Source organism: Schistocerca serialis, chromosome 7, assembly GCF_023864345.2.
Source record: "Schistocerca serialis cubense isolate TAMUIC-IGC-003099 chromosome 7, iqSchSeri2.2, whole genome shotgun sequence".
In the NCBI taxonomy this organism is placed as follows: domain Eukaryota; kingdom Metazoa; phylum Arthropoda; class Insecta; order Orthoptera; family Acrididae; genus Schistocerca; species Schistocerca serialis.
Window position 1 is genome coordinate 178,647,257 of NC_064644.1, and position 23,542 is coordinate 178,670,798.

Consider the following 23,542-nt stretch of genomic DNA (forward strand, 5'->3'; position numbering starts at 1 on the left):
CCTGCAAGAATGGGACCAACGAAAATTGAAGACACTCGTTCAACATGACAGGAGTGCAATCCTTCCGCAAACTGCTGTAGATTTCAGTGCTGGGCCATGAAGAAATGTCAACCTGATAACCATTCAACGAAATATCATCGGTATGGGCTTTCGGAACCGAAGGCCCACTCGTGTACTCTTGATGAATGCACGACACATAGTTTCACGCTTGTCTAGGCCCGTCAACTCCGACATTGGACTGTTGGTAACTGGAAACATGTTGCCTGGTCGGACGAGTCCCGTTTCAAATTGTATCGAGCGGACGAACGTGTATGAAGACAACCTCATGAACCCATAGACCCTACATGTCAGCAGGGTACTGTTCAAGCTGGTGGAGGCTCTGTAATGGTGTGGGGAGTGTGCAGTTGGACTGATATGGAATCGCTGATACGTCTAGATACAACTCTGACAGGTGACACATACGTAAGCGTCCTGTCTGATCAACTGCATCCATTCATGTGCATTGTGCATTCCGACGGACTTGGGTAATTCTATCAGGACAATGTGACACCCCACACGTCCAGAATTGCTACAGAGTGGCTCCAGGAACACTATTCTGAATTTAAACACTTCCGCTGGCCACCAAACTCCCCAGAGATGAACATTATGGAGCGTACCTGGGATACTGTGCAACGTGCTGCTCAGAAGAGATCTCCACCCCCTCGTACTCTTATGGATTTGTGGGCAGCCCTGCAGCATTCATTATGTCAGTTCGCTCCAGTTCTACTTTAGACATTAGTCGCGTCCATGCCACATCGTGTTGCGGCACTTCTGCGTGCTCGCGGGGACCCTACAGAATATTAGTCAGGTTTATCGGTTTCTTTGGCTCTTCTGTGTATACACTGAGGTGACAAAAGTCATGGGATACCTCCCAAAATCGTGTCGTACCTTCGTTTTCCCTGTGTAGTGTAGTAACTCGATATGATCCAACAAGTTGTTGGAAGCCCCCGGCAGCAATACTGATCCACGTTGCCTCTATAGCCGTCCATAACTGCGAAAGTGTTGCTGGTGCAGGATTTTGCGCTCGAACTGACCTCTCGGTTTCTCGATTAAGTCCCATAAATGTTTGAAGGGATTGATGTCGGGCGATCTGGTGACAAAATCATTCGCTCGAATTATCCATTGACTTTGTTGAGAGGTAATGTCTGAGTTTTTGTATTCTTGACACATTGAATTTCGAAATATTGAATTCTTCGTGTGAGTTTTCTTCCATACCTGTTCTCTACGATACTTTCCTGGCCATGTTACTAAATCATGTGGAAGAAATGAATACAGGCAGGAATTTTGCTCAGAGATTGTTAAGAATTTGTCATATACAGTGTGTCCAGAAATGAATATAGACAGGAATTTTGCTCAGAGATTGTTTAGAATTTGTCATATACAGAGTGGTCATAAAGTACCGCTATCATTTCAAAAAATTATAACTTGTAAACTATAAGATACAGAACATTATGGTTTGCTGTAAAACGTTTCCAGCTCTCAAAGTTGTTTCTTTCTGTTTCGCCACAATTTCAGTGCATGCCTCACTAGTCGCTCGTAGGACAACAAGGCAATATTCGGGTTCTGTTCATGTACACCTCAGCATAGCAGCATCAACAGTTCCAAATGATCGCTTCACTGTTTCGTGCACGAAGGGTAGGCATGTCACTGACTGACGTGTATACGTGATCCTTGACAAAACCGCACACAAACAAGTCTAACGGCGTAGCACCAGGAGAGCGCGGTATGGCCTTTGACACTGCCTGTCTCTTTGAAGTTTTTAAACCACCTCTTTCTTTTTTTTCCCAGTGATGCCTTCGCATACTGGCGTCGATAACTCCACGATACCGTTGAAACAGATTTGGATTCTGCATATCAGATGGCACATTGCGTCTTCTTTTACTCTGTCATCATTTCCGTGCGCTCCAAATCAAATCTGCAACACACGATGAAGGAAAAAAGAACACTGAAGTCTACTAAAAGTTTTACAACAAACCATGCTTTTCTGTCTCTAATAGTTGCCAAGTTATGATTTTTTGAAATGATAGTAGAACTTAATGGGCATCCTACTTCTTAAAAGTAAGTCCCACTACAACCATCATATTGATGTTAAAGTCTCTCATAGTAGTCCATTAATTTTAAGTCCACTGTATAATTAACGAACACGTAAGTACATCATTCAATACAAAAAGTTACTTAACTCATCTCAAAACTTATAAGTTCGTCTGTACTGTTTTATATCCAAATGTGTTTAGGCGTAGATAAGAGTCAAACATATGTATCAAGTTACTCCAAGTGATGCTGTAGTGTAATGTAAATATATAAGATTTCCTATGCGTTTCAGATGCTAAATAAAGTTTCTAGGAAATTTTGACTAATTATACACACTGTTTTCCTTAGAATGAATCTCTTATGTATATTTTTAAAGTAAAAATGAAATTCAACGTAGGTATAATAGATGACAGATAGACAGTAAGACAGTTAAAGCGAGACGTAAAGTTCTGTGCTCCCATTTTCTGATTTTACGTAGGTGCACCAACTACTAAAACAGCGAAACAGTGATGTGTGCAAAAATATACACTCAACTCCACATTTCTGATGATTTTCAACAATTACAGAAGGTAAGTTCAACGAAAAATGGTTCAAATGGCTCTGAGCACTATGGGACTTAACATCTGTGGTCATCAGTCCCCTAGAACTTAGAACTACTTAAACCTAACTAACCTAAGGACATCACACACATCCATGCCCAAGGCAGGATTCGAACCTGTGACCGTAGCAGTCGCGCGGTTCCGGACTGAGCGCCTAGAACCGCTAGACCACCGCGGCCGGCCTAAGTTCAATGAAGAAATCATCGTTAATCTATATATAATATTACTTCTCATAATACAGCACACTATTACTAGTGAAGACAAATTCACCTCTGAATCATTTATGCCTCAAGTACGTCCAGCCAGCCGCAACACTTCATGAATATCTCATGAGGACAGCAGATTTCATTTAGCGCACTGTTAGTATCAACACTTAACAGACCGAAGCGCTCGAACAAATGTTGTTCATGGAATTAATAATGAAGTTTGTTGGTTAGTTATTCACAGATTCTATAACCCGTAATTGTAAACTCTTGCTATAATATTAAACTATCAGTTTGCTTGCAAATGTAATACCATTTATCGGTGAAACCTATGGCAACATGTGAATCGTGTACGTGTTTGGGCGTTTGCATTACACTTAAATAACCTTTTTTCAAAATTAGACTCACACAAACATACTTCAAATAACTAAAAATGGTTCAAATGGCTCTGAGCACTATAGGACTTAACATCTAAGGTCATCAGTCCCCTTCAACTTAGAACTACTTAAACCTAACCAACCTAAGGACATCACACACTTCCATGCTCGAGGCAAGATTCGAACCTGCGACCGTAACAGTCGCGCGGTTCCGGACTGAAGCACCTAGAACCGCTTGGCCACAGAGGCCTTCAAATAGCATTATGCATTCACAAATTCTTCCGTCCAGAAGGAGTTGTTGAATAGATATACTTTTAGTTTGTTCGAAGTTCCTTTTCTTACCTATTAAAACTTTCTGTCGGTAGGCAAGTGCTAAAGAAACATTTGTGGCTGCTGACTAGGGTAAATCATTTCTGTTTCTTAGACTGACTGTTGACAATAAACTTCCTGAGGAAAAAATCATGTACCCATGTTATACACTTCTGAGCAATGAACAGTATCTTCAGGGTTTGCTGTTACCTGGATACAAATAGCTGCTCAACTTGCATATCGAATATCGTAACATGTGACTTCTAGTTCAGATTCTTATCCATACTAATACGCAAGAATTTACATAATACAATCCTCTTTGATAATACAAGATTCTATTACATAATAAGGAATGTGGAGTTGTGACACAAACTGAACTTGCTGACAGCCAAAACATAAACTTACGATCTGCAGCCTACACGGCCGAGAGCCAATCAGGAAGGGGCTGCATATCATAGTATAAGACGCACCACTGCAGAACTTCAGGCTACAATGACTTTCTGGAAGACAGCGATATGTGCCTCAGGCGAACCACGCAGAATTTTCAGAGATTCTGAGAGCCATCTTCCAATCTCTAGAACTTGAGTGAATTGTGTCCTAGTGCGCCAGGGATAAACAATACAGAGAAAATGAGTAAATCTAGTTTTGCTTCTGATACCAAGTACAGTAGTGTAGTGTAGTATAGTGGAGTGATATATAGGTTAGAGCTGTACAGTACAGTGTAGTCTACAATTACAAATTATAAAATTTATCATATAGCAATGTGGTGTAGTACAGTGGACAGTATCATGTGGCTTCTGGACTCTAGTTGAGCCTATATCAGTGTGCCAGAAGATCAAAAGGCAGTAGTTAGATCCTTACATTATTTTTATCTTTTTATTTGGTATATTTAAATAGACAGTATTATGAATAAGTTAGTTTGCTACTCTCTATACAGAGCTGAGGTTGCGTTGTGGGAAGGCACAACAAAAGGACTGCTATACATTTAAGCTTTCAGCGAAAAGGCCTTCTTCTACAGTAGAAAACGCACACATATTCATACAATCACAACTCACAGACACACACACACATGAACACTGTCTCTGCCCACTGAGCCCGGACTGCAAGTGCGCCTGATGGGAGAAGCAACCTGTTGGTGGTGTGTGGTAAGGAGGTAGCTCGGGTGGGGTGGCAGAGGGGTTGTAGGTTAGGGGTGTGGGAAGGTGTAGTGCTGCTAGGAGAAGCATGTAAGGACGTGGTGGGGATGGGGTAGGGCTGCCAGGTGCAGTCAGGTGGTTGTAACGCGTCCTCTTATATTATTATGTTTTGCTATTGTTGATGTTAGAAAACTCTTTATTCAATCGGTCTTCGAAATTTTGAAATAAAAGTTATTGTGGATGGCGCGCAATAAATATTTCGCGTGAAGTGCTGTGAGTTCAGGAGCTGGGACTCATGGTATCACAAAAGACGAAATCACTCTGCTTCAAAATCACTTTCATTATTTAACCCAATGTTATCAGTAAGAAATAGCACAACACTTCTTAACACTAGGACAGGATAACAGCAAAAGGTAACTTATTCAAAAACTTATAAACGAAGAGCGTAAAGCTTGTTTTGTTCAGCAAATGCTTTACGCACTAATCTCTGGTAGTTGAACTAGTATCTATATATTCATAACTTTTATATATATAATTCCTTTACATGGTTTAACGGGAGAGGGTGGGAGGAGAAAAGCGGAGGAGGTTGCAAAACTATTGGGCGTGTTGGTGGAATAGAAGACTGGGTATTGCTGGATGGGGACAGGTGTGCTGTGTCGAGTTGAACATGCATATTTTTTATAGCGTCGCCTATTGAATTTTGCATCAAAAAATAGGTTAATATCTAAGGAAATGTAAAAACTGATGTTTGTAAAAGTTTTCTAATATATGTATTGTAACTGTGTTGTAGTTTTCATAACATCGTGACACAGTAAGTTCATGTTCAAAGGTTTCTGTGGTGTGCTGTCACCTGTCTCCCCACAGTCTAGAGAGGTTACAACCTACTGTCGGAGTTGACAGCTGAGAGTCCAATGGCCCTCAACAACAATATTTATATTGTTACAGGGAATAGTGGCGCCGTAGATTTGCCAAAATTAATGCTTCCCATCCTTTTCCGTATGGTCTAGATAGGCAGCATCGTTTTAACCGAACGAGGAGTCGGCTCAAGTTGTGAAGCGGCAGTCTTGGGCACGATAGTTGCTGAGAGCGAGCTGTTGAAAGCGAATTGTAATTGGAAGAGACTACTGACAATACATGCAACTTTGGGTATCCTGCCAAGACATATTTTGGAGGATCTGGTTTGTCAGTTTCGTGGCTGATAAGTTGGAATTGGCATAGCAGTTAATGTGATGCGAGGAGAGCTTTGGTGGCGAGTTAGTGGTTTCCGGGTTTACGTAATTATTTATTGGTTCTGAAGTGTATTCACAGGTTGTAAGGAACAAGAGTTAATGACTCAGAGGTAATTGTGGTCTGGCTATTTTATAGTTGTAAGGCACACTTTTAGAGTACAGAATTGTTGTTATTCAATGCACTCGCATTGGTAGGTTTTGGGATCTTGTGCAAGGTAATGACTCAAGAGCATTTTGCTTAAGGTGAAATACCTTAGCAATTGAAAGAGGAAGGTAATCGTGTTCCTACATTGACCATTTGCCCGTAAATTCGTGAAATCTGTAGAGAGACCACGTCTTTTAAAGGATCCATAAATTTAAACAACATTGTCCGAGGAGTGCAGCGATCTGGTGCTATATTTAGGTTAAAATCAACAGTCGAGATCGCAATAATATTTTTTGTTTACCGGTTTCGGCTTAAGTTAAAGCCATCTTCAGAATTTTTGACCCCTTATTGCTGGTGCTAGCGGCTCCTCGGTTATCTCGTGGTACCACGATCGCACACTGTGTACGATCATGGTACCACGAGATAACCGAGGAGCCGCCAACACTAGCCATAGTGGGCCAAAAATTCTGAAGATGGCTTTAACATAAGCCTAAACCGGTAAATAAACTGTAAATAGGCTGTTTAGGTTTTTATGTAGATAATGCCGTGTAGGGCTCTGTATGAAAATGACTGGCTGTGATGTGTGCAGTCTGTGGCTAGTTGGCATTGTTGGAATATTCACTATTGTAGTGTCGGACAGTTGGATGTGAACAGCGCGTAGCGTTGTGCAGTTGGAAGTGAGCCGCCAACAGTGGTGGATGTGGGGAGAGAGAAGGCAGAGTTTTGAGAGCGGACGATCTGGACGTGTGTCCGTCAAGAAAAGGAAATTTGTAAGACTGGATGTCATGAACCGATATATTATGAATTTTGAAAACTATTAAAGTAAATACATTGTTTGTTCTCTATCAAAATCTTTCAATTCCTAACTATGCCTATCAGTAGTTAGTGCCTTCAGTAGTCAGAATCTTTCATTTAGCTGGCAGTATTGGCGCTCGCTGTATTGCAGTAGTTCCAGTAACGAAGATTTTTGTGAGGTAAGGGATTAAAGAAAGGTAAAGGTTATTGTTAGTCAGGGCCATTCTTTTGTAGGGATTATTGAAAGTCAGATTGCGTTGCGCTAAAAAAAAAAAAATCTATTGTGTGTCAGTTTAGTGATGATGATGATGATGAGCGTTTGGCGTCATTGGCCGGAAGGCCCCTCGCGGGGCAGGTCCGGCCGCCATATCGCAGGTCTTATTACATTCGGCGCCACATTGGGCGACCTGCACGCCGGATGGGGATGAAATGATGATGAACACAACACAACACCCAGTCCCTGAGCGGAGAAAATCTCCGACCCAGCCGGGAATCGAACCCGGGCCCAGAGGACGGCAATCCGTCACGCTGACCACTCAGCTACTGGGGCGGACAGTTTAGTGATGATCAGAATAAGTAAAGAGACAAATGTCTGAGTACGTTCAGTTTTGCTCAGCTGTTTGAAAAATCAAATAACGTAGAAGTTTACCAGCACTGCCATTTACTAATGTTTCAAAGGGGACGTTCCATATGTCGACCCTTAGCCGAGGATACCCCACTGGAATCTTCTGATTTTTTTCTTGTAGTTTATGTAATTAGTGTAGTTATTGTCTATTACTAGCGCGTAATTGTAGAGAGAATCTCCTTCGTAGTTGTAGTTTTTCTTTGTTGTACTGTAAAACAGTTGTGGCATTCATGTAGATTTGCACCAAACATTTCGCAGCTGTGCTTGCAATTAATTAGACATTATTTTCAGTGTTATGTTAATGTGTTTTCTTATTTTGCTCTTCAAATTGTGCTTCTCTGTGTTATCGTGTGTAATATTGTGAGAATTATGGCAAGTGAAAAACGTAATGCTAGGCTCCAAAGTAAACTGAGAAATGACACTGAAGAGGAGAGTAGTGTGTTAGTGCCACCGTGTAATGAATTAACTAATGTTCAACATAGTAATCTGGTAATTGTGGATAGGGGAATGGACCAGGCAATAAATAATCGTGTAGACAGTGAAACAGCTAGTGAACAGGGTAGTATTGTCGATCGATCGGTCGTCAACAGCTCGCCCCATGAACCCGAAATGTCAGGACACAATCTTGCAAATACCGTAGATTCAGGGTTCGCGTCATTACCCGTTTCTCAATCCAGTTAAGACACATTTTCTGCTTTTCAAAATGCAAATGTTGCCGGTGCAAATGCACTGCCCAAAAGTACAGATGAACATGTTTCAGACACCAGTGCATTGTTATTACAATCAATGCAACAAATGGGAAAACAGCTTCAAAATTAGACGCACTGGAACAAAATCAGGAACGAACACAGCAACAGTTACAAAACTTAGACACAATGGAACAAAATCGGAGAGGAACACAGCAACAGCTTCAAAAGTTAGACTCAATGGAACAAGCGCTTGAACAAACGCGTGAAGATTTAACTGTAGAGTTACTTAAAAGTGAATCTAAATGTCAAAAAGTCTGTAATGACTTAAAAACACATACTTGTGAGCATTTTCAAGCTATTTTTTCGCGTCATGAAAATGCATTACACAATCACGAAGCAGCCATAAAAGAGCTGCAAACTATTGTTCATGAAAATCACGACACCTTGCAAGCTAAAATTGACTCAGTTGCATCTACCGATTCGCTTACGCAACTTGCAAAAACTCAGGAAAACTTAAAGGACACAGTAGATACGCTTTCAACACAAATGGACACTCTGAAATTTGGTTCAGAAAAACACACTGAGGAAATCAGTTCATTATCGGAGCAAGTAGCCGAACTTTCGGATCAGTTCACTAACTTATCTGCAAAGGTAGATGATCTGAATGACACAAGACCCGTAGCCTTCACTGACACAGAAGAGTATGAACAAATTAAGAAATTTAAACAAAATCAAGTTAATACGCAACAAGAGAAATCCGGGAAGTATATGTTCAGTTGGGACAAATAATACAAGAATTACATATTTCAGAGGACACCCGCGCTCCAATACGGGAGAAACTACCGACATGACGACAGACGATATAATCTTAACAACAGACCAGAATTCAATCAGAACTTGCAGCATTCAAACAGGGCAGGGCCCTCTCGACAAGGTGAATTTGTAGAAATTAGATCTCCAAATCCCAGTAACGACGAGCGACAACAACAGCACAGGTAACAGACAATGACTCGCACCGCAGGCAGCCACGTGCGCCGTCTGACTCAGAGAAAAATAACATGGACGTTAACCTTGAGAAAATTTTGAGCATTCTTTACCGATGTATACCACATAAAATTTTTCACTTCACGTTACTAGTATGCTTTGTCACACTTAGAAACTGTTAACATGCAACAATGTTTTGAAGTCAACTATACAGTCACGAACCTAGGGAACTTATTTAGACAGTAATTACGAATGCATTTTTGTAGTGAACAGATGACACAGTCTGTACATTCTTCCTTGTTCGTTACACGATTATTTAACGACTATAAGGCTTACATACTTAGAACATATACTGGTACTGCTACTGAGATTTCAATGCAACATTTTGGTTTACTTGAAAATACATTCTGGATTTAAAGTACTTTCTGAGAGACACCAGATGACACAGTGGTTAGTTTATTTGACAGCTACACGATTATATCACTACACTACTAATGAGTGACACAATTTATATTATTGCTTTTGCACTGTATCTGTTTTATATCTACCCACGTTTTCTGAATTCTTTTGGAAAGTGAAATATGTTTTATTAGTAACTTTTGTGATATAGCTACAATGAGACAGCCTTTTCTGTAGCACCACAATACCTTACAGTATAGTACTTTCTTGATCACGGTAATCTACGTAATAACTACGATATGTATATGCATAGCATTTCACTTTTGTTTATTACGAAGTAAGTACATTGGCTTCTACAGAACTTTGCTTACGGACTACGATAATTACGACACTTCGCACATTTTTACCGTTGAGTAATGACAGAGATTATCTTACAACAAGGCGCACAGTTTAGCGCTACACTACAATTATTTGAGTGATTAATTTAGTACTTAAAACATTTATTTTTAAAGATTTTTGAATTATAAAGACAAAAAAAAAGGTTTTCGGTGATGTATTGTATTCTGTAACACCTGAGGGTATAATTACATTCATCCTCAGGGGGTGCACGCCTGCTTTGTGTACTAAGCGTGTGTCAAGCCAAGCGGTAGGAGCCCTAGCTAATATGGTATTCGCTTATACACCTTTACACATCGGTACCATATTCCTCTAACACAGAATTACACAGCTATCTATTCAGAGAATTTTTTTACTGACTTAGGAGATGCCATATGGCTAGTGAATGACGTTCCATGCCTTGCTTTATATATATATTTGCTCATTTTGTTTAATATCTAGTTTCTAGCTGCACCGCAGCATTGTTTATAATAAAATTTAATAGCTGTACTAATAGAAAAGTTTTCTGTCTACAGACCCAGTAAAGAATAATTTTATGATCTACTGTCTTAGAAAAGGGAGCAGAAATAGACATTTTCCTTCGCAGGAATTGCATCCATAATTTTTTCAACGATTTGGTAACTTTTTTGGTAGAGTAAGTTGTTGTGATGCATCACTCTAGTGTTAAGATCTGACATAGGTATTAGACATTTCCTATCTTTACTGTAATATTTTTTCTGCTTGAGCTTTGCCATGTTTAGGTATAAGTTATTGAATTTGCTGCTGCTGTTTGCCAGGCATAGTGCTACTGAATTTTACTTTGTGTTACTCTGCTAAGCCAGTTTTACTACTGATTTATTTTTCTTTTTGCTGTACATTGGCTCATATTAGTTGTAATGTTGCATTTGCTTTGCTGATTTATATTTATTGCTGCTTGCATTGTCAATTTCCTTTTTTGTGTTTGCTGTTTGTGTTAATTGTTTTGTGCTGCTGCATTGCTCGTCCCTTAGTATATATATCTGAGCTCAATAGATTTAAGTTAGCTTAAGAGATGGTAGGCTATACAAGAGGATGAGATGTGATGAATTGGAAGAAATGCATTAAGAAGCTATTAAAAAAAAAAATATTGGCAAAAAAGTAGTGTACAATGGAGAATAATTATTTTGGAAGAGGATATGAACAAAACAGTAGGGTTTAGGGACAACAAGTATAGATAGGACTTTTTGGGAATAATTGTGAACTAAGGGAGATCTCCAAAAAGAAAAGAAAGTTTTGTTTGCAAATCAAATAGGATAAATACTGCAGTACCAAATGTCATACTGAAAACAAACCCTGTTCTTTCCTTTTGTGTTATTCCGCTATGTGTTCATATAGCCTTGTGTATTTGTGTTCTTCCTGTCTTTATGTGTTTATCTGATAAGAGTTATGCTGTAGAATTTTTCTAATACTATGTTATCTACTTTGTAAAGATGTTTAGACATTATTTATTCTGTTCTGCTTTAATGCTCATGTGTGAAGTTAATGTTTTGAAAGCTCTTCTCATTTTTTATTTATTTACTTGTGTCATAATTTATGTAACACTGATGTATATGTTTATTTCTATTTTTTTATAAAGCCCATATTACTACAAATGTTATATGTATTAGTATGTTCTTTAATGATGTATTTTGTACCTTTGTAATTGTATGCTTATGTTGTAAATTTATCGATACCAGTTCTTCAAATTAAGTTTAATTCACTGCACACGTTTCTGTTGGTCATAGTATATGCATAATATGTTAGAAGTTTTAAAAAAAGGGGACTGTTCGCATTTGCACATCTGTTGACTGGTTAACAGCACTGATGGTTCTAAGGACCATTCAAAAATTTTTTGTGAGCGCACAAGTGGTGGCTCATGGACTTTCTATATTATTTGGAAGACTCTTCGATGGTGATTGTGCACCTGCACAGTTGCAACGGATGGCTGCCGGCCATCTCTACAAATACTACTGTGGGCCGGCAGCTTTGGTGGCTCACCATTACCATAATCTCTACCAGGACTACAGTGGGTCTGCTCTGTGATGACCTACCTACCAATATTCTTCAAAACTTCGAGTGACTCTGCTGTGGGTTTGCTCTGTTGTCTGCATGTCAAGAGTAAGCACTGTCTTTCCATTGGAAGGACAACACTACTTCTTCAAGGCTACATGGAAATCCGCTACTTCCGTGTGCATTTTCTTTTCCTGATCAGACTTTGTGCAATGGAATTACTACTGTGATGAATGATCAGGACTGTCTTTATGGACAGTGGACAATTTTTGCTTTTGACAAAGAGTGTATCAATAAGTGTGTGCATTTGATATCTTTGTTACTGTAACATTGAAAATTTTTTTCAAATCAGCATTGGCCACTTCCCGAAACAATTTGTAAAATTTTTGTGGGGTGCATGGGGGCTATGTAAATAAGCTGTTTAAGTTTTTATGTTGGTAACGCCACGTAGTGCTCTGTATGAAAATCACTGACTATGCCGTGTGCAGTCTGTGGCTAGTTGGCATTGTTGGAACATTCACTATTGTAGTGTTGGACAGTTGGATCTCAGCAGCACACAGCGTTGCCTTTAGTGGTTTGAATCTTTCATTCAGCTGGCAGTATTGGCGCTCGCTGTATTGCAGTAGTTCCAGTAACGAAGATTTTTGTGAGGTAAGTGACTCATGAAAGGTAAAGGTTATTGTTAGTCAGGGCCATTCTCTTGTAGGGATTATTGAACGTAAAATTGCGTTGCGCTTAAAGAAAAAAAAAGTGTGTCAGTTTAGTGATGAACAAAATAAGTAAAGAGAGGAATGTCTAAGTACGTTCAGTTTTGCACAGCTGTTTGAAAATCAAGCCTGCTGAGCCAGAAAATTTTCTATTTTCTGGTCTTTTAATGCCTGTTGGCCAAATCTTTGGCCAGCTTGCGATCGCGTTCTGCTAATTCAAGCTCAAGTTTGCGTTCCCTCTCAACTTGCTCTTCCACAAATAAAGTTTGATAATTTAGAATCCTCTCTAATAAGCTTTGAATAGAATTACTACCCAAACCATTGCCACCATCTGGCATTGGTATTTGCGATGGTTCTACATTTAATGGGCTGGTAGACGGTGGCACGGTCTCTTGTGCCGCCGCCACCACCTCCGCATCTTGTGTTAACCTTCCGTCATCAGTACCCTGGGGGTTAGTTGCAGCCCCTACCTCTACTTCCACAATGTGATGGGGTTGCTGTTCCTCTGTGTTCATGGTTTCTGTACACTGTCTTCTCAGATTTACTACCATATTATGGTTTCAACCGTGAACACAGATCCTATCAATCACTTTCAACACACGAAATGATACAAAATATTTACTTAATTCTATGCACAAACAATAAGCACTAGCAAAAAAGAAGTAAACACTAATAGACTACTTTCTATTCTACAACAATTATACATACAAACACACACCAGATACGACCTGAAAGTGGTCAAGCATCATGCACTCTGCACGCAAACTGACTACACTGTAGTCTTACCTTTTTGCTCCATGATTCTGGGCGCAGCTTTACCAGGATTTTACTGTGGCAGGTCGTACTGTGCTCTAACTCTTTTAGTCAGTCTGGTACCTCTCCGTGGTTGAAGATTACATGTAAATATACCACGTACATCAGTACACAATAATGACATAGCTGGCGCTTGCGCAGGTGGAGTAGGTACCGGATCAGCTGATTCGGCTCCGACCGGCAATTGTTTAGGTCGGCCATTTGCTGACCGTCTGGATCACGTCACGTGGCGGCTGCTAATCCGCCCCACTCGCTGACGGAAGCATGAAACATAATGTCAAACACAGTGTACCGCTTTACGTGGCTACTTTTTAGCTGTGGGGAGAAATACACGTGGTTAAACACTGGTGTATTGTACAAGTACGCCTTGCGTCGACCGAACTGCACGGGGTTGTTCACGGTTACGGATTCATGGCCTATACAACTGCACGTACTGTGACACTTTTCTCAAAGTACATCACACGCGGAGTTGCACTACACATATTTCGATTGTATTCCCGGTTGAAGTACCTATTGGTGTCTGTCGACACGCGAGGATCTACCGAACACACACACTTTGCCATTGCGATCGACACAGATATCGTCCTGCGCGAATACTTCGACTTTTTTTGGTTTGGAAGTGCCACTAGTGCACAGTTCGTTCCCAAAATGATAACCTTTTTTCTTATTGCACAAGGTGTAGACGTGACAGTCTTGTCTGTCCCTGCTACACATAGCAGATTGGCGTGAGGTCTGGAACAGTTAAGGGAATTAATAGTAGCAAAAAAAGTACGTTGTTGATGTAATACTTAACTTTAATCCACAATTGGAGAACATCGCTCTTGTTTAGATATTATTACAATCTCAATATAACTGGTAATGGCGCCTTGCTAGGTCGTAGCAAATGACGTAGCTGAAGGCTATGCTAACTATCGTCTCGGCAAATGAGAGCGTATTTGTCAGTGTAGCATCGCTAGCAAAGTCGGCTATACAACTGGGGCGAGTGCTAGGAAGTCTCTCTAGACCTGCCGTGTGGCGGCGCTCGGTCTGCAATCACTGACAGTGGCGACACGCGGGTCCGACGTATACTAACGGACCGCGGCCGATTTAAAGGCTACCACCTAGCAAGTGTGGTGTCTGGCGGTGACACCACACATATAATGCCTAATATTTACATCACTGGCGTTACAACACACAGTTCTTTTTTAACCAATAACAGTATTGTTACCACAGTTAAATGCTCATCATTGTGAGTCCATATAATTTGCAAAGTTCATTGAGCGTAACATTTACAGCTACAATGATTTCATTACGTACTTTTACATTAGTCAAAGTGTTTGATTTTTATAAGAATTGTGTAGTTGCCAGAAAATCATCCGCTAACGAGTCCCTTAGTGTGCACTCAGTTTGACTTGAGCATATTTGTGCAATAACTTATTTAATATCCCTGTTTGACACATTGTCTTTATGTTGACTTCAATTACCTTTATAGTAAAATGAACGCAATATTTTTCAAGATGTTGAAACTAATATTATTGACTTCCTTCCTATTACTAAGGCAAGATAGTTTAAAAATCTTTAAGAAGTGAATATGCCTATAAGGCACTTAAATAGTCTTTCACTCAAGGCTTAACAGTTTACTTTCTCAACAGAATTCTGGCTTGAGGAGCCAAACGTTTTGAATATGTTAATACCTTCTTGTACAACGCATTTCATAGGAAATTGGTTAACTATCCTCTATGACAGGGTGGTTTCATATTACATTACACTTACAATACATAATCCTTAACATCTAAAGCACAAAATAAATCATCCTATAACTACTATTTACAAGTTTTATTGTATTAACAACTTGACGTCTTTGCGGGGGCAGAATCCCTTAATTTTACCTGTTTGCGGGTGTGCCAACAAGTAACTGCGAGCGTGTGGAACCTGTATTACAACAAATGGCCCCTGATATACCAGCTGCCATTTGCTGTTCTGTTTTAATGTAGCTGATGGCATAGGATGGGTCCGGAGTAGGACTAAATCCCCTATACTATAGGTTGGTGAATTTCTCACACCTTTGTCGTATTTTTACGGGGACAGGGATGGTTCTATTATTTCCCATGCCAGCATCTGCGCCACTGCTTCCTTCTTTGACCATGGTATGGAGTACGCAGCACAACAATAAGTTTTTGGGGGGGTTTCACTTCTATAGTGAATTGATAACCTCTTATTATTCCGGGGCGTTCAGAGAATACGTCAGTATATTCCAGCAATAACTTAGTCAACTGTTGTTGTTGTTCAGGATCAAACTTTTCTGATTCCAGTACCTTACGAGCAAAAGCATCTATATTTACGTCAAAATCGCTATCTTTTTTGTTTGAGTAGTACAGGTCGTTAGCTGTGAAGTCACTACTTACGTGCAACACATATGGGGTTTTATGTTTAATACTGATACGGTTGCAGCACGGTTTTAACATTTCCTTGGTCCGTACCATAGGCAATTCAATCCTCTCCCCCTTATCAATAATACTCAGAATCCCAGCAGAAAGGTCGATAATTGCGTCCCTTTCGCGTAAGAAATCGACGCCCAGTATGCAGTCCACACGTAAACCTTTAACTACGAGAAATGTGCTCGTTATGGCAACGTTCTCAATGTTTATCAGTACCTGCACCTGGTGCGCAATTGATTGGGCTTTTGCACTGATTGCTCCGGATACACGACAATTGTTGACTGGGAAGGTCGGCACTCTTCGTCCCTTCGTCAGTACTTTGTACAAGTCAAAACTTATGACACTTACTGATGCCCCCGTATCAATGATAATGTTTACGGCTACGTCGTAAACACATTCTGCTATCACAGCCTGCACCGAGTTACCTACACCTTCCACACACACGTGTGGCTCGTCTAACAGTTCTTGCTCTATCTCCATACCGTTATTGTATCGGATCATGTTTACTCCCCGAATTTATGTGGTTGTGCTCTCTTCCTTATCCACGGCCAACGACGAAGAGCATATCGCGGCCGCAGTTAGTTTGTTGGATGTTGTTGTTGTGAAGTGCACGGAAGTGCTTCCTCCGTGACCTCAACGACGTTTACATGTGCCTTACTAGGCCTCCACGGTTGTGCTATAGGCACGTTTTGCTGTGGTTGCCTATTTGTTTCGTAGCCCTGCTGGTTTGGACGCTCTGGGTCGCGACGTGGACTGGCATTCCAATTCCTGTTATTTTCAGAATATTTCTGCCACTGACCTCTGTCATTCCGCCACCTATTTGCGTTTGATGATCCGGGCTCGAACCGGTCATCGTACCTCCGCTTTTTGCCATTCGGTGGTGAACTATAGCCATTTGAGTTGCGCTTATTGTTTGTATTATATTCTTGTCGCTTGCCTCCGCTCCCGCCGTTACCATGGCTTGGGTGCGGTGCCTTGCCATTCCTATCGGCTTTTCCATTAGAGCCATTGTTTTATTGTGCTCATAGGCTTTTCTAGCATCCTCTTGAATTAGATCGATACAGTCTAAGATGGACAGGAAGTGCTCCATGTCGGTCTCTGGCATATGGATTAGTTTCTCTTTAATGTTAGACGGCAAATGAGATTTCAACAGCCGGATAATGTCTCTGGGTGGGATCGGTTCATTCCAGTAGCGGGTTTTATTAATGTAATTCTCGAAGTACATTTGCAAACTGCCAAGGCGTGGCGAATACTGTTCCAGGTTATATACTTCCTTCCTTAGGCGCTCCTGCTTACAAGAGGACCAGTATTTTGAAAGGAAAGCCTTTTCAAATTGCTCGTAAGTTTTGCAGCTATCCGCTGCCTCTATAGCCCAGAGCGCAATGTCTCCTTGTATGTAAGATATTACATAATGGATCTTTTGTTGGTCGTTCCACACGCTAGGCAATATGTTGCGAAAGCTCTTAATGAATACTACTGGGTACACCGATTTCCGGTCTGTAGTAAATCTTTGAAATTGGCGATTTTTAATCAAGCTCTCTTCGACTAACATTTTTGTATTAGCCGTAGGTGCGTCTGGCGCGTAGGCTACATGCTCAGAAGGTGTGCTGCAGCTTCTGGCATTGTTGGAGTTAAATTCAGCATTATTGCTACGCCCAGCGTAAGCAATTGTGGTACCAAAAACATTAGTTGTGTGTGGCACATAATCACTTACACTAGTCTTGTGCACACCTGACAAACTCTTTTCCAAGTTGGCTAACCTTTTTGTCACTGGTATTTGCCAACTCGGTATGTCGTCCTTAAGCACTTACTTAAGAGACTGTACGTAACTTTGAATCTGTTTGGTAACACCAGTACCTACGCATTCTACTGTTGCTTCATTTACATAGGCCTTGACCTTAGACTCGATGTCTTTGTCTTTAGTTTCTAGCCACGAAGTAAACTCTGTTTCTAGTTTTGTGGCTAGTTCGGTTAACTTTTGTTCTACAGTTTGCTCAGTGTCTATTTCAAGTTCCTCCATACGGTTGGATAACATGCTAACTTCTTCTACTAGGGTGGTGTTCGCCAACTGCAAACTGCCAACCTGTTCAGATAGCTCTTGTACAGATTTGGGAATCGACTCGTGTGTTGACTTTAACATCGCCATCTCTTTTTGCATGGCTGCTAATGAATTCACAACGTAGTCGTCTCTCTCAGCCTGCTGAGTGAGAAAATTTTCTATTTTCTGGTCTTTTAATGCCTGTTGGCGATGGCGCTCGGCCAAATCTTCAGCCAGCTTGCGATCGCGTTCTGCTAATTCAAGCGCAAGTTTACTTGCCCTCTCAACTTGTTCTTCCGCAAATCGAGTTTGATAATTTAGAATTCTCTCTAATAAGCTTTCAATAGAATTACTACCCAAACCATTACCACCATCTGGCATTGGTATTTGCGATGGTTCTACATTTAAGGTGCTGGTAGACGTCGCATCTTGTGTTAACCTTTCGTCATCAGTACTCTGGGGGTTAGTTGCAGCCCCTACCTCTACTTCCACAACGTGGTGGGGTTGCTGTTCTTCTGTGTTCATGGTTTCTGTACGCTGACTTCTCAGCTTTACTACCATAATTATGGTTTCAACCGTGAACACAAATCCTATCAATCACTTTCAACACATGAAATCATACAAAATATTTACTAAACTCTATGCACAACACAATAAACACTTGTAAAAAAGAAATAAACACTAATAGACTACTTTCTATTCTACAAGAATTATACATACAAACACACACCAGATACGACCTGAAAGTGGTCAAGTATCACACACTCTGCACGCAAACTGACTACACTGTAGTCTTACCTTTTTGCTCCATGATTCTGGGCGCAGCTTTTCCGGGATATTACTGTGGCAGGTCGTACTGTGCTCTAACTCTTTTAGTCAGTCTGGTACCTCTCCATGGTTGAAGATTACATGTAAATATACCACGATATCAGTACACAATAATGGTTACACAATTACACAAATACATAAAAGTTAATTACACAAATACATATATACATTTATAAATTATCCTCTGTAAAAGAAGTACATTGGATTAGTTACTGTGTACATATACAGTGGCCACTGCGCCAGTTATTCCGTCTCCTTACTCCTCCTCCCACTTTTTTACTACTGGAGTTAATTTTATTCGGCTTGTGGTTTTATTTAGATATGATTATATATGTGTAGCAGCAAGTAAGTTGGTACGTGGTAACTAGTAACTTTGCTTTACGATATTAAAGTTTGGATTTGTAATGTTCAGACAGATATAAAACTAAAACTGAGAGCTGATGGCAGTACACAAAATTATTTGTAACAAGTTGCTATGGTTTTGATTCAATGTTATAACACTGTCTTTACTTGGTAATTCTTTCTTCATAAAAGCAAGTAACTTCGAGTAATGTTGAGTAGATATTTCACTTTGGCTGTATGAGTCACACTAGCACACATATGTTAAGTTCAGACATGGAGTGGGAGAGGGAATAAACACTTTTATCATAAATGTGGCACACCGTGGATCAAATTATTGGTTTTCTACATCTGCTCTGGATAATCATGTAGGAAACAATCACTTGCTACTGTAACGTAATCAAGAAAGAAAGAATACTGTATCTGAACTCACTGCCTTGCGTCGTATTCAGAAGAGTCAGTAATGAAATTCAAATGATCGTCACAGCACTGAATGTTGTTTACGTTATGCAGTGGATTTTTGAATACTGTTAATTAGAACAGGCGCGCGGCTAGCTCGCGTTCTCGTAATCTCAGAGAAAAAATGTAAAATATTGCTTTAGTTTCACAGAGCAGACCTTGCCACAAAATGTGAAAATGATAGTCATAACACAGTTATTCGTTATATTTTTGTGATCGCATAGAACATGTCGCACAGTACCTTCCAAATCAAACTGAGAAATGCACTGAATAATATAATATAGTCTGCCCGCACTTCTGGAAGCTGTAAGAAAATGTTAAATAATATTAACTCGCTTTACCGTCGAAGCGACTGCGATGCCTGAAATAAATATTTTTTAAATGTGCCGCGTCTGCGGCCGTTGCCCTCGCAGATTGGTACAGCGGCTTCCGGTAAATTAAATGCTTTTTACAACAACTCGCCTAATGGCGGATCTCAAGCTTCATGAACAAAAGACTCACGGCCAGCATATACATTTGCTTAACACGCAAGTGTTACTCGTAACGAAACCCAAAGAGAACAGAGAGATTATTACAATGCTTTTTACTATTTATACATGTACTGAACTGTCCTTTTTATCCGAGGCACAGATCATAATCACTAATTCATTTAACAAGAATACGATTGTCAAAGATAATAACATGTCATGGATTCAAAGTTAAAAAATGCATGAAACGTCAAATAATTATGAATGTTCTACATACACACAAAATATATGCGTGAAACGTTTACACAGTCTTGCTTTATTGCTTCACTTGATCATGTTTATTCGTGTTTAAATTATTTATCTTTCGCCGTGTGCGTGGTACTATATCGATACATGTTAACTGGTCTTACACACGCGGAAAAAATTCTGCCACACGCTTTTTATGATGATTGGCCAGGAGACGCTAGAGTAAGTAATTTTTGCTATTGATATTGATACGATATCGGTAAAAGAAAGGATTTATTTTTAGTATCCATTCCTAGATTAATTTAGAATTGGAATGTCTGAATAGATTTTCTGTAATACATTTCTACAAGTCTGTACAATTCGCACAGTGCGAGAAGCCTTAAAGGCATTTAAATTTCTTTCCACAGTTAAATAAGTTATACTAGGCTTCAGAAAGTATTGTTGAGCAGATAATTTTGGTTAATCGCATTTACGCAACCAAATACCTGACTGTGATTACTTCCCAGTACTATTACCTCTTGTTATAAAATTCATGAATACTTATGAGCATTCCATTAAGAACTAAGGAAAACTAAACTGCGTCCTAATTCGCTTCGGAGGGCCCGTAACAATGACCACCGCCGTGTCATCCTCATCCAACAGGTGTCGCAGGATGCGGATATGAAGGGGCATGTGGTCAGCACAACGCTCCGCCGGCCGTTGCCAGTTTTCACTTCACATATAAACAGTTCTTCGACTGGTCTCACAACGGTGAGTGCACACCGCTTGCCAACAACCCATCTAAATGCTAGCTAAATCCGATAGCGCTTACCTTTGATAAACTGGCGGCAACCGGAGTTTCCATGTGACAAGGCCGTTGGCACAAGGCCTAAGGTAGCTTTGTGATAAAATAGCTAGATAGATGCGTTAAAACCAAAAAATGTGCTTATACGTGTATTAAATCTTTTGCACTATGGAACTTACAAGTAGACGCGATAGCCAACAGGGACTAGTCAATCTAAAGAGTAATGCTAACATATATGTCAAAAGTATATCAGACAGTGACAAACTGATTTCATTTGTTTATCCAGCGTTACGAAAGTTAAATTGGAAATCGTTTATAAAAATAACACAATGGATCGGTAATGGATAGGTAAAATAGGGACCAGCGAAAGTTGCGGCCAAGTGAGTTATGGGAACGTACGATGTATTGCAGGAAAAGTTCCCACCTGCGAAATTGAGAAAAGCTTATGGTAGGAAGGAATCAGACAGCACAGGCTGTGAAGTAGTCAATAAAGTGAAGCATGTAGTGTGTGGCAAAATGTTTAGCCACTGGTTGGTCCAGCTGTCTCTTGGCCACAGTTTATTGATGGCCATTCATGTGGACAGGCAGCTTGTTGTTTGCCATACCACAGAGAAAGCAGGACAGCGTTGCAGCTTAGGGACGTGACTACTTTCACAGGGGCCCTGCCTTTTATGGAATAGGAGATGCCTGTGACTGATCTAGGATAAGTGGTAGTGGAAGAATGTATGGGACGGGTCTTCCATCTAGGTCTATTACATGGATATCACCCATGAGGCAAGAGACTGGGAAAATGGATGGAGTAGGGATGGGCAAGGATATTGCATAGATTCGGTGGGGGAATACCGCTGTGGGAAGGGTGGGAAGGATAGTGGGTGGTATAGTCTTCAGTTCAGGGTATGACAATTGGTAGTAGAAATCCTGGCGGAGAATTGATTCAGTTGCTCCAGTCCTGGTGGTACTGAATCACGAGGGAAGGGCCCCATAGTGGACACATGGTGGGAGTGTGGGAGGTGGTAGGTGACTGGAGAGAAAATGCATGGAATACCGGTTTCTGTACAATATTGTCGCTATTCCAGCGTGGATTTACCAGTGTTATGTTTTTAAGAAGATATTTTGAGTAGTTTTTTCCTTAAACACAAAAATGCTGACTTATTGTAACACATTTCAAATTTTGTGTTATTTTAAATTTTGGTTATATACCAGTCTCATGTACAACACTTGGTCTGATGTGACTCTCCAAACTTTCCCGGCTGAGAACCCGTGCAACGTGAACCGTTGGCAAATCCGTGAGGATTATTTACAATATTTGTTCTAGTGTTGTCGCCCTGAGCACTATGGGACTTAACATCGGAGGTCATCAGTACCTTAGAACTACTTAAACCTAACTAACCTAAGGACATCACACACACATCCATGTCCGAGGCAGGATTCGAACATGCGACCGTAGCAGTCGCGCAGTTCCGGACTGAAGCGCCTAGAACCGCTCGGCCACCACGGCCGGTGTTCTAGTGTTGTATCTAGATAACAGTCACAAAATAGCAAATAAGTGAATCCATACATATCGTAAAAACGGATGCGTGTGTGTGTGTGTGTGTGTGTTCCAGATCTCCTCCTAAACCCATGGACCGATTTCAACCATACTTGGAACACCTATCCCTTACTGTCAGGCAAGAATCGCTGTGTGTGTAAAAACTGCACGCCTATAGGAATTGAGGAACAACGGCCTTGCCGCAGTGGATACACCGGTACCCGTGAGATCACCAAAGTTAAGCGTTGTCGGGCGTGGTCGGCACTTGGATGGGTGACCATTCAGGCCGCCATTCGCTGCTGCCATTTTTCGGGGTGCACGCAGCCTCGTGATGCCAATTGTGGAGCTACTCGACCGACTAGTAGCGGCTTCGGTTAAAAATACCATCATAACGACCGGGAGAGCGGTGTGCTGACCCCACGCCCCTCCTATCCGCATCCTCTACTGAGGATGACACGGCGGTCGGATGGTCCCGGTAGGCCACTCGTGGCCTGAAGACGGAGTACTTTTTATCGGAATTGAACACTTGTGACGTCATAAGTAAAGAGAAGCGTGAAAAAGATCCACATCATGCATGACCTTTCAGTTTATTGTTTCTGTGCTACTGACTCTATTCGCAATAAATGTCGCGGACAGTAGCCTCATATGCCGCTAAATGCGCCCTCAAAATTGTATCACTACACACTGTTCAGGAGGTATGTCGTCATAGACACTGAGAGGCATGAAATACTGCTTCATACTGCATGATGTTTAAGTACATTACTTCTTTGCTACCTACTTTATTCGTAACCTATTTCGCATACAGTATCCACATATTCCGCTGAATGTACCTACACAAATATACCATCGTGCGACACGTAGCTGACTAGATGTGACATCATAAACATTGAGATGGGTAAAAAAATTCTGCATGATGCTTTAATTTTTAATACATTTGTTCTTTGGTATTAATA

General features: G+C 40.7%; 2 protein-coding genes and 1 long non-coding RNA gene across 3 annotated transcripts in view; 1 reads left to right on the top strand and 2 right to left on the bottom strand.

Annotated features, from left to right (window-relative positions):
- The window catches only part of LOC126412692 (brachyurin-like), a 344,847-nt gene extending 331,361 nt beyond the window's left edge, over positions 1 to 13,486 (bottom strand). Inside the window, exon 1 of the mRNA XM_050082403.1 lies at positions 13,457 to 13,486. Within this exon, the coding sequence (XP_049938360.1) occupies positions 13,457 to 13,469 (13 nt within the window). The 5' untranslated portion in view covers positions 13,470 to 13,486. The remainder of the gene's footprint in view (positions 1 to 13,456) is intronic.
- The window catches only part of LOC126412694 (15-hydroxyprostaglandin dehydrogenase [NAD(+)]-like), a 248,595-nt gene that overhangs the window by 70,025 nt on the left and 155,028 nt on the right, over positions 1 to 23,542 (top strand). The gene's annotated exons all lie outside the window — the stretch shown is intronic.
- The window catches only part of LOC126412695 (uncharacterized), a 251,442-nt gene continuing 241,395 nt past the window's right edge, over positions 13,496 to 23,542 (bottom strand). Inside the window, exons 2-3 of the long non-coding RNA XR_007575330.1 lie at positions 18,737 to 18,828; positions 13,496 to 13,736 (exon numbers count right to left, since the gene is read on the bottom strand). This is a non-coding gene — a long non-coding RNA (uncharacterized LOC126412695). The remainder of the gene's footprint in view (positions 13,737 to 18,736; positions 18,829 to 23,542) is intronic.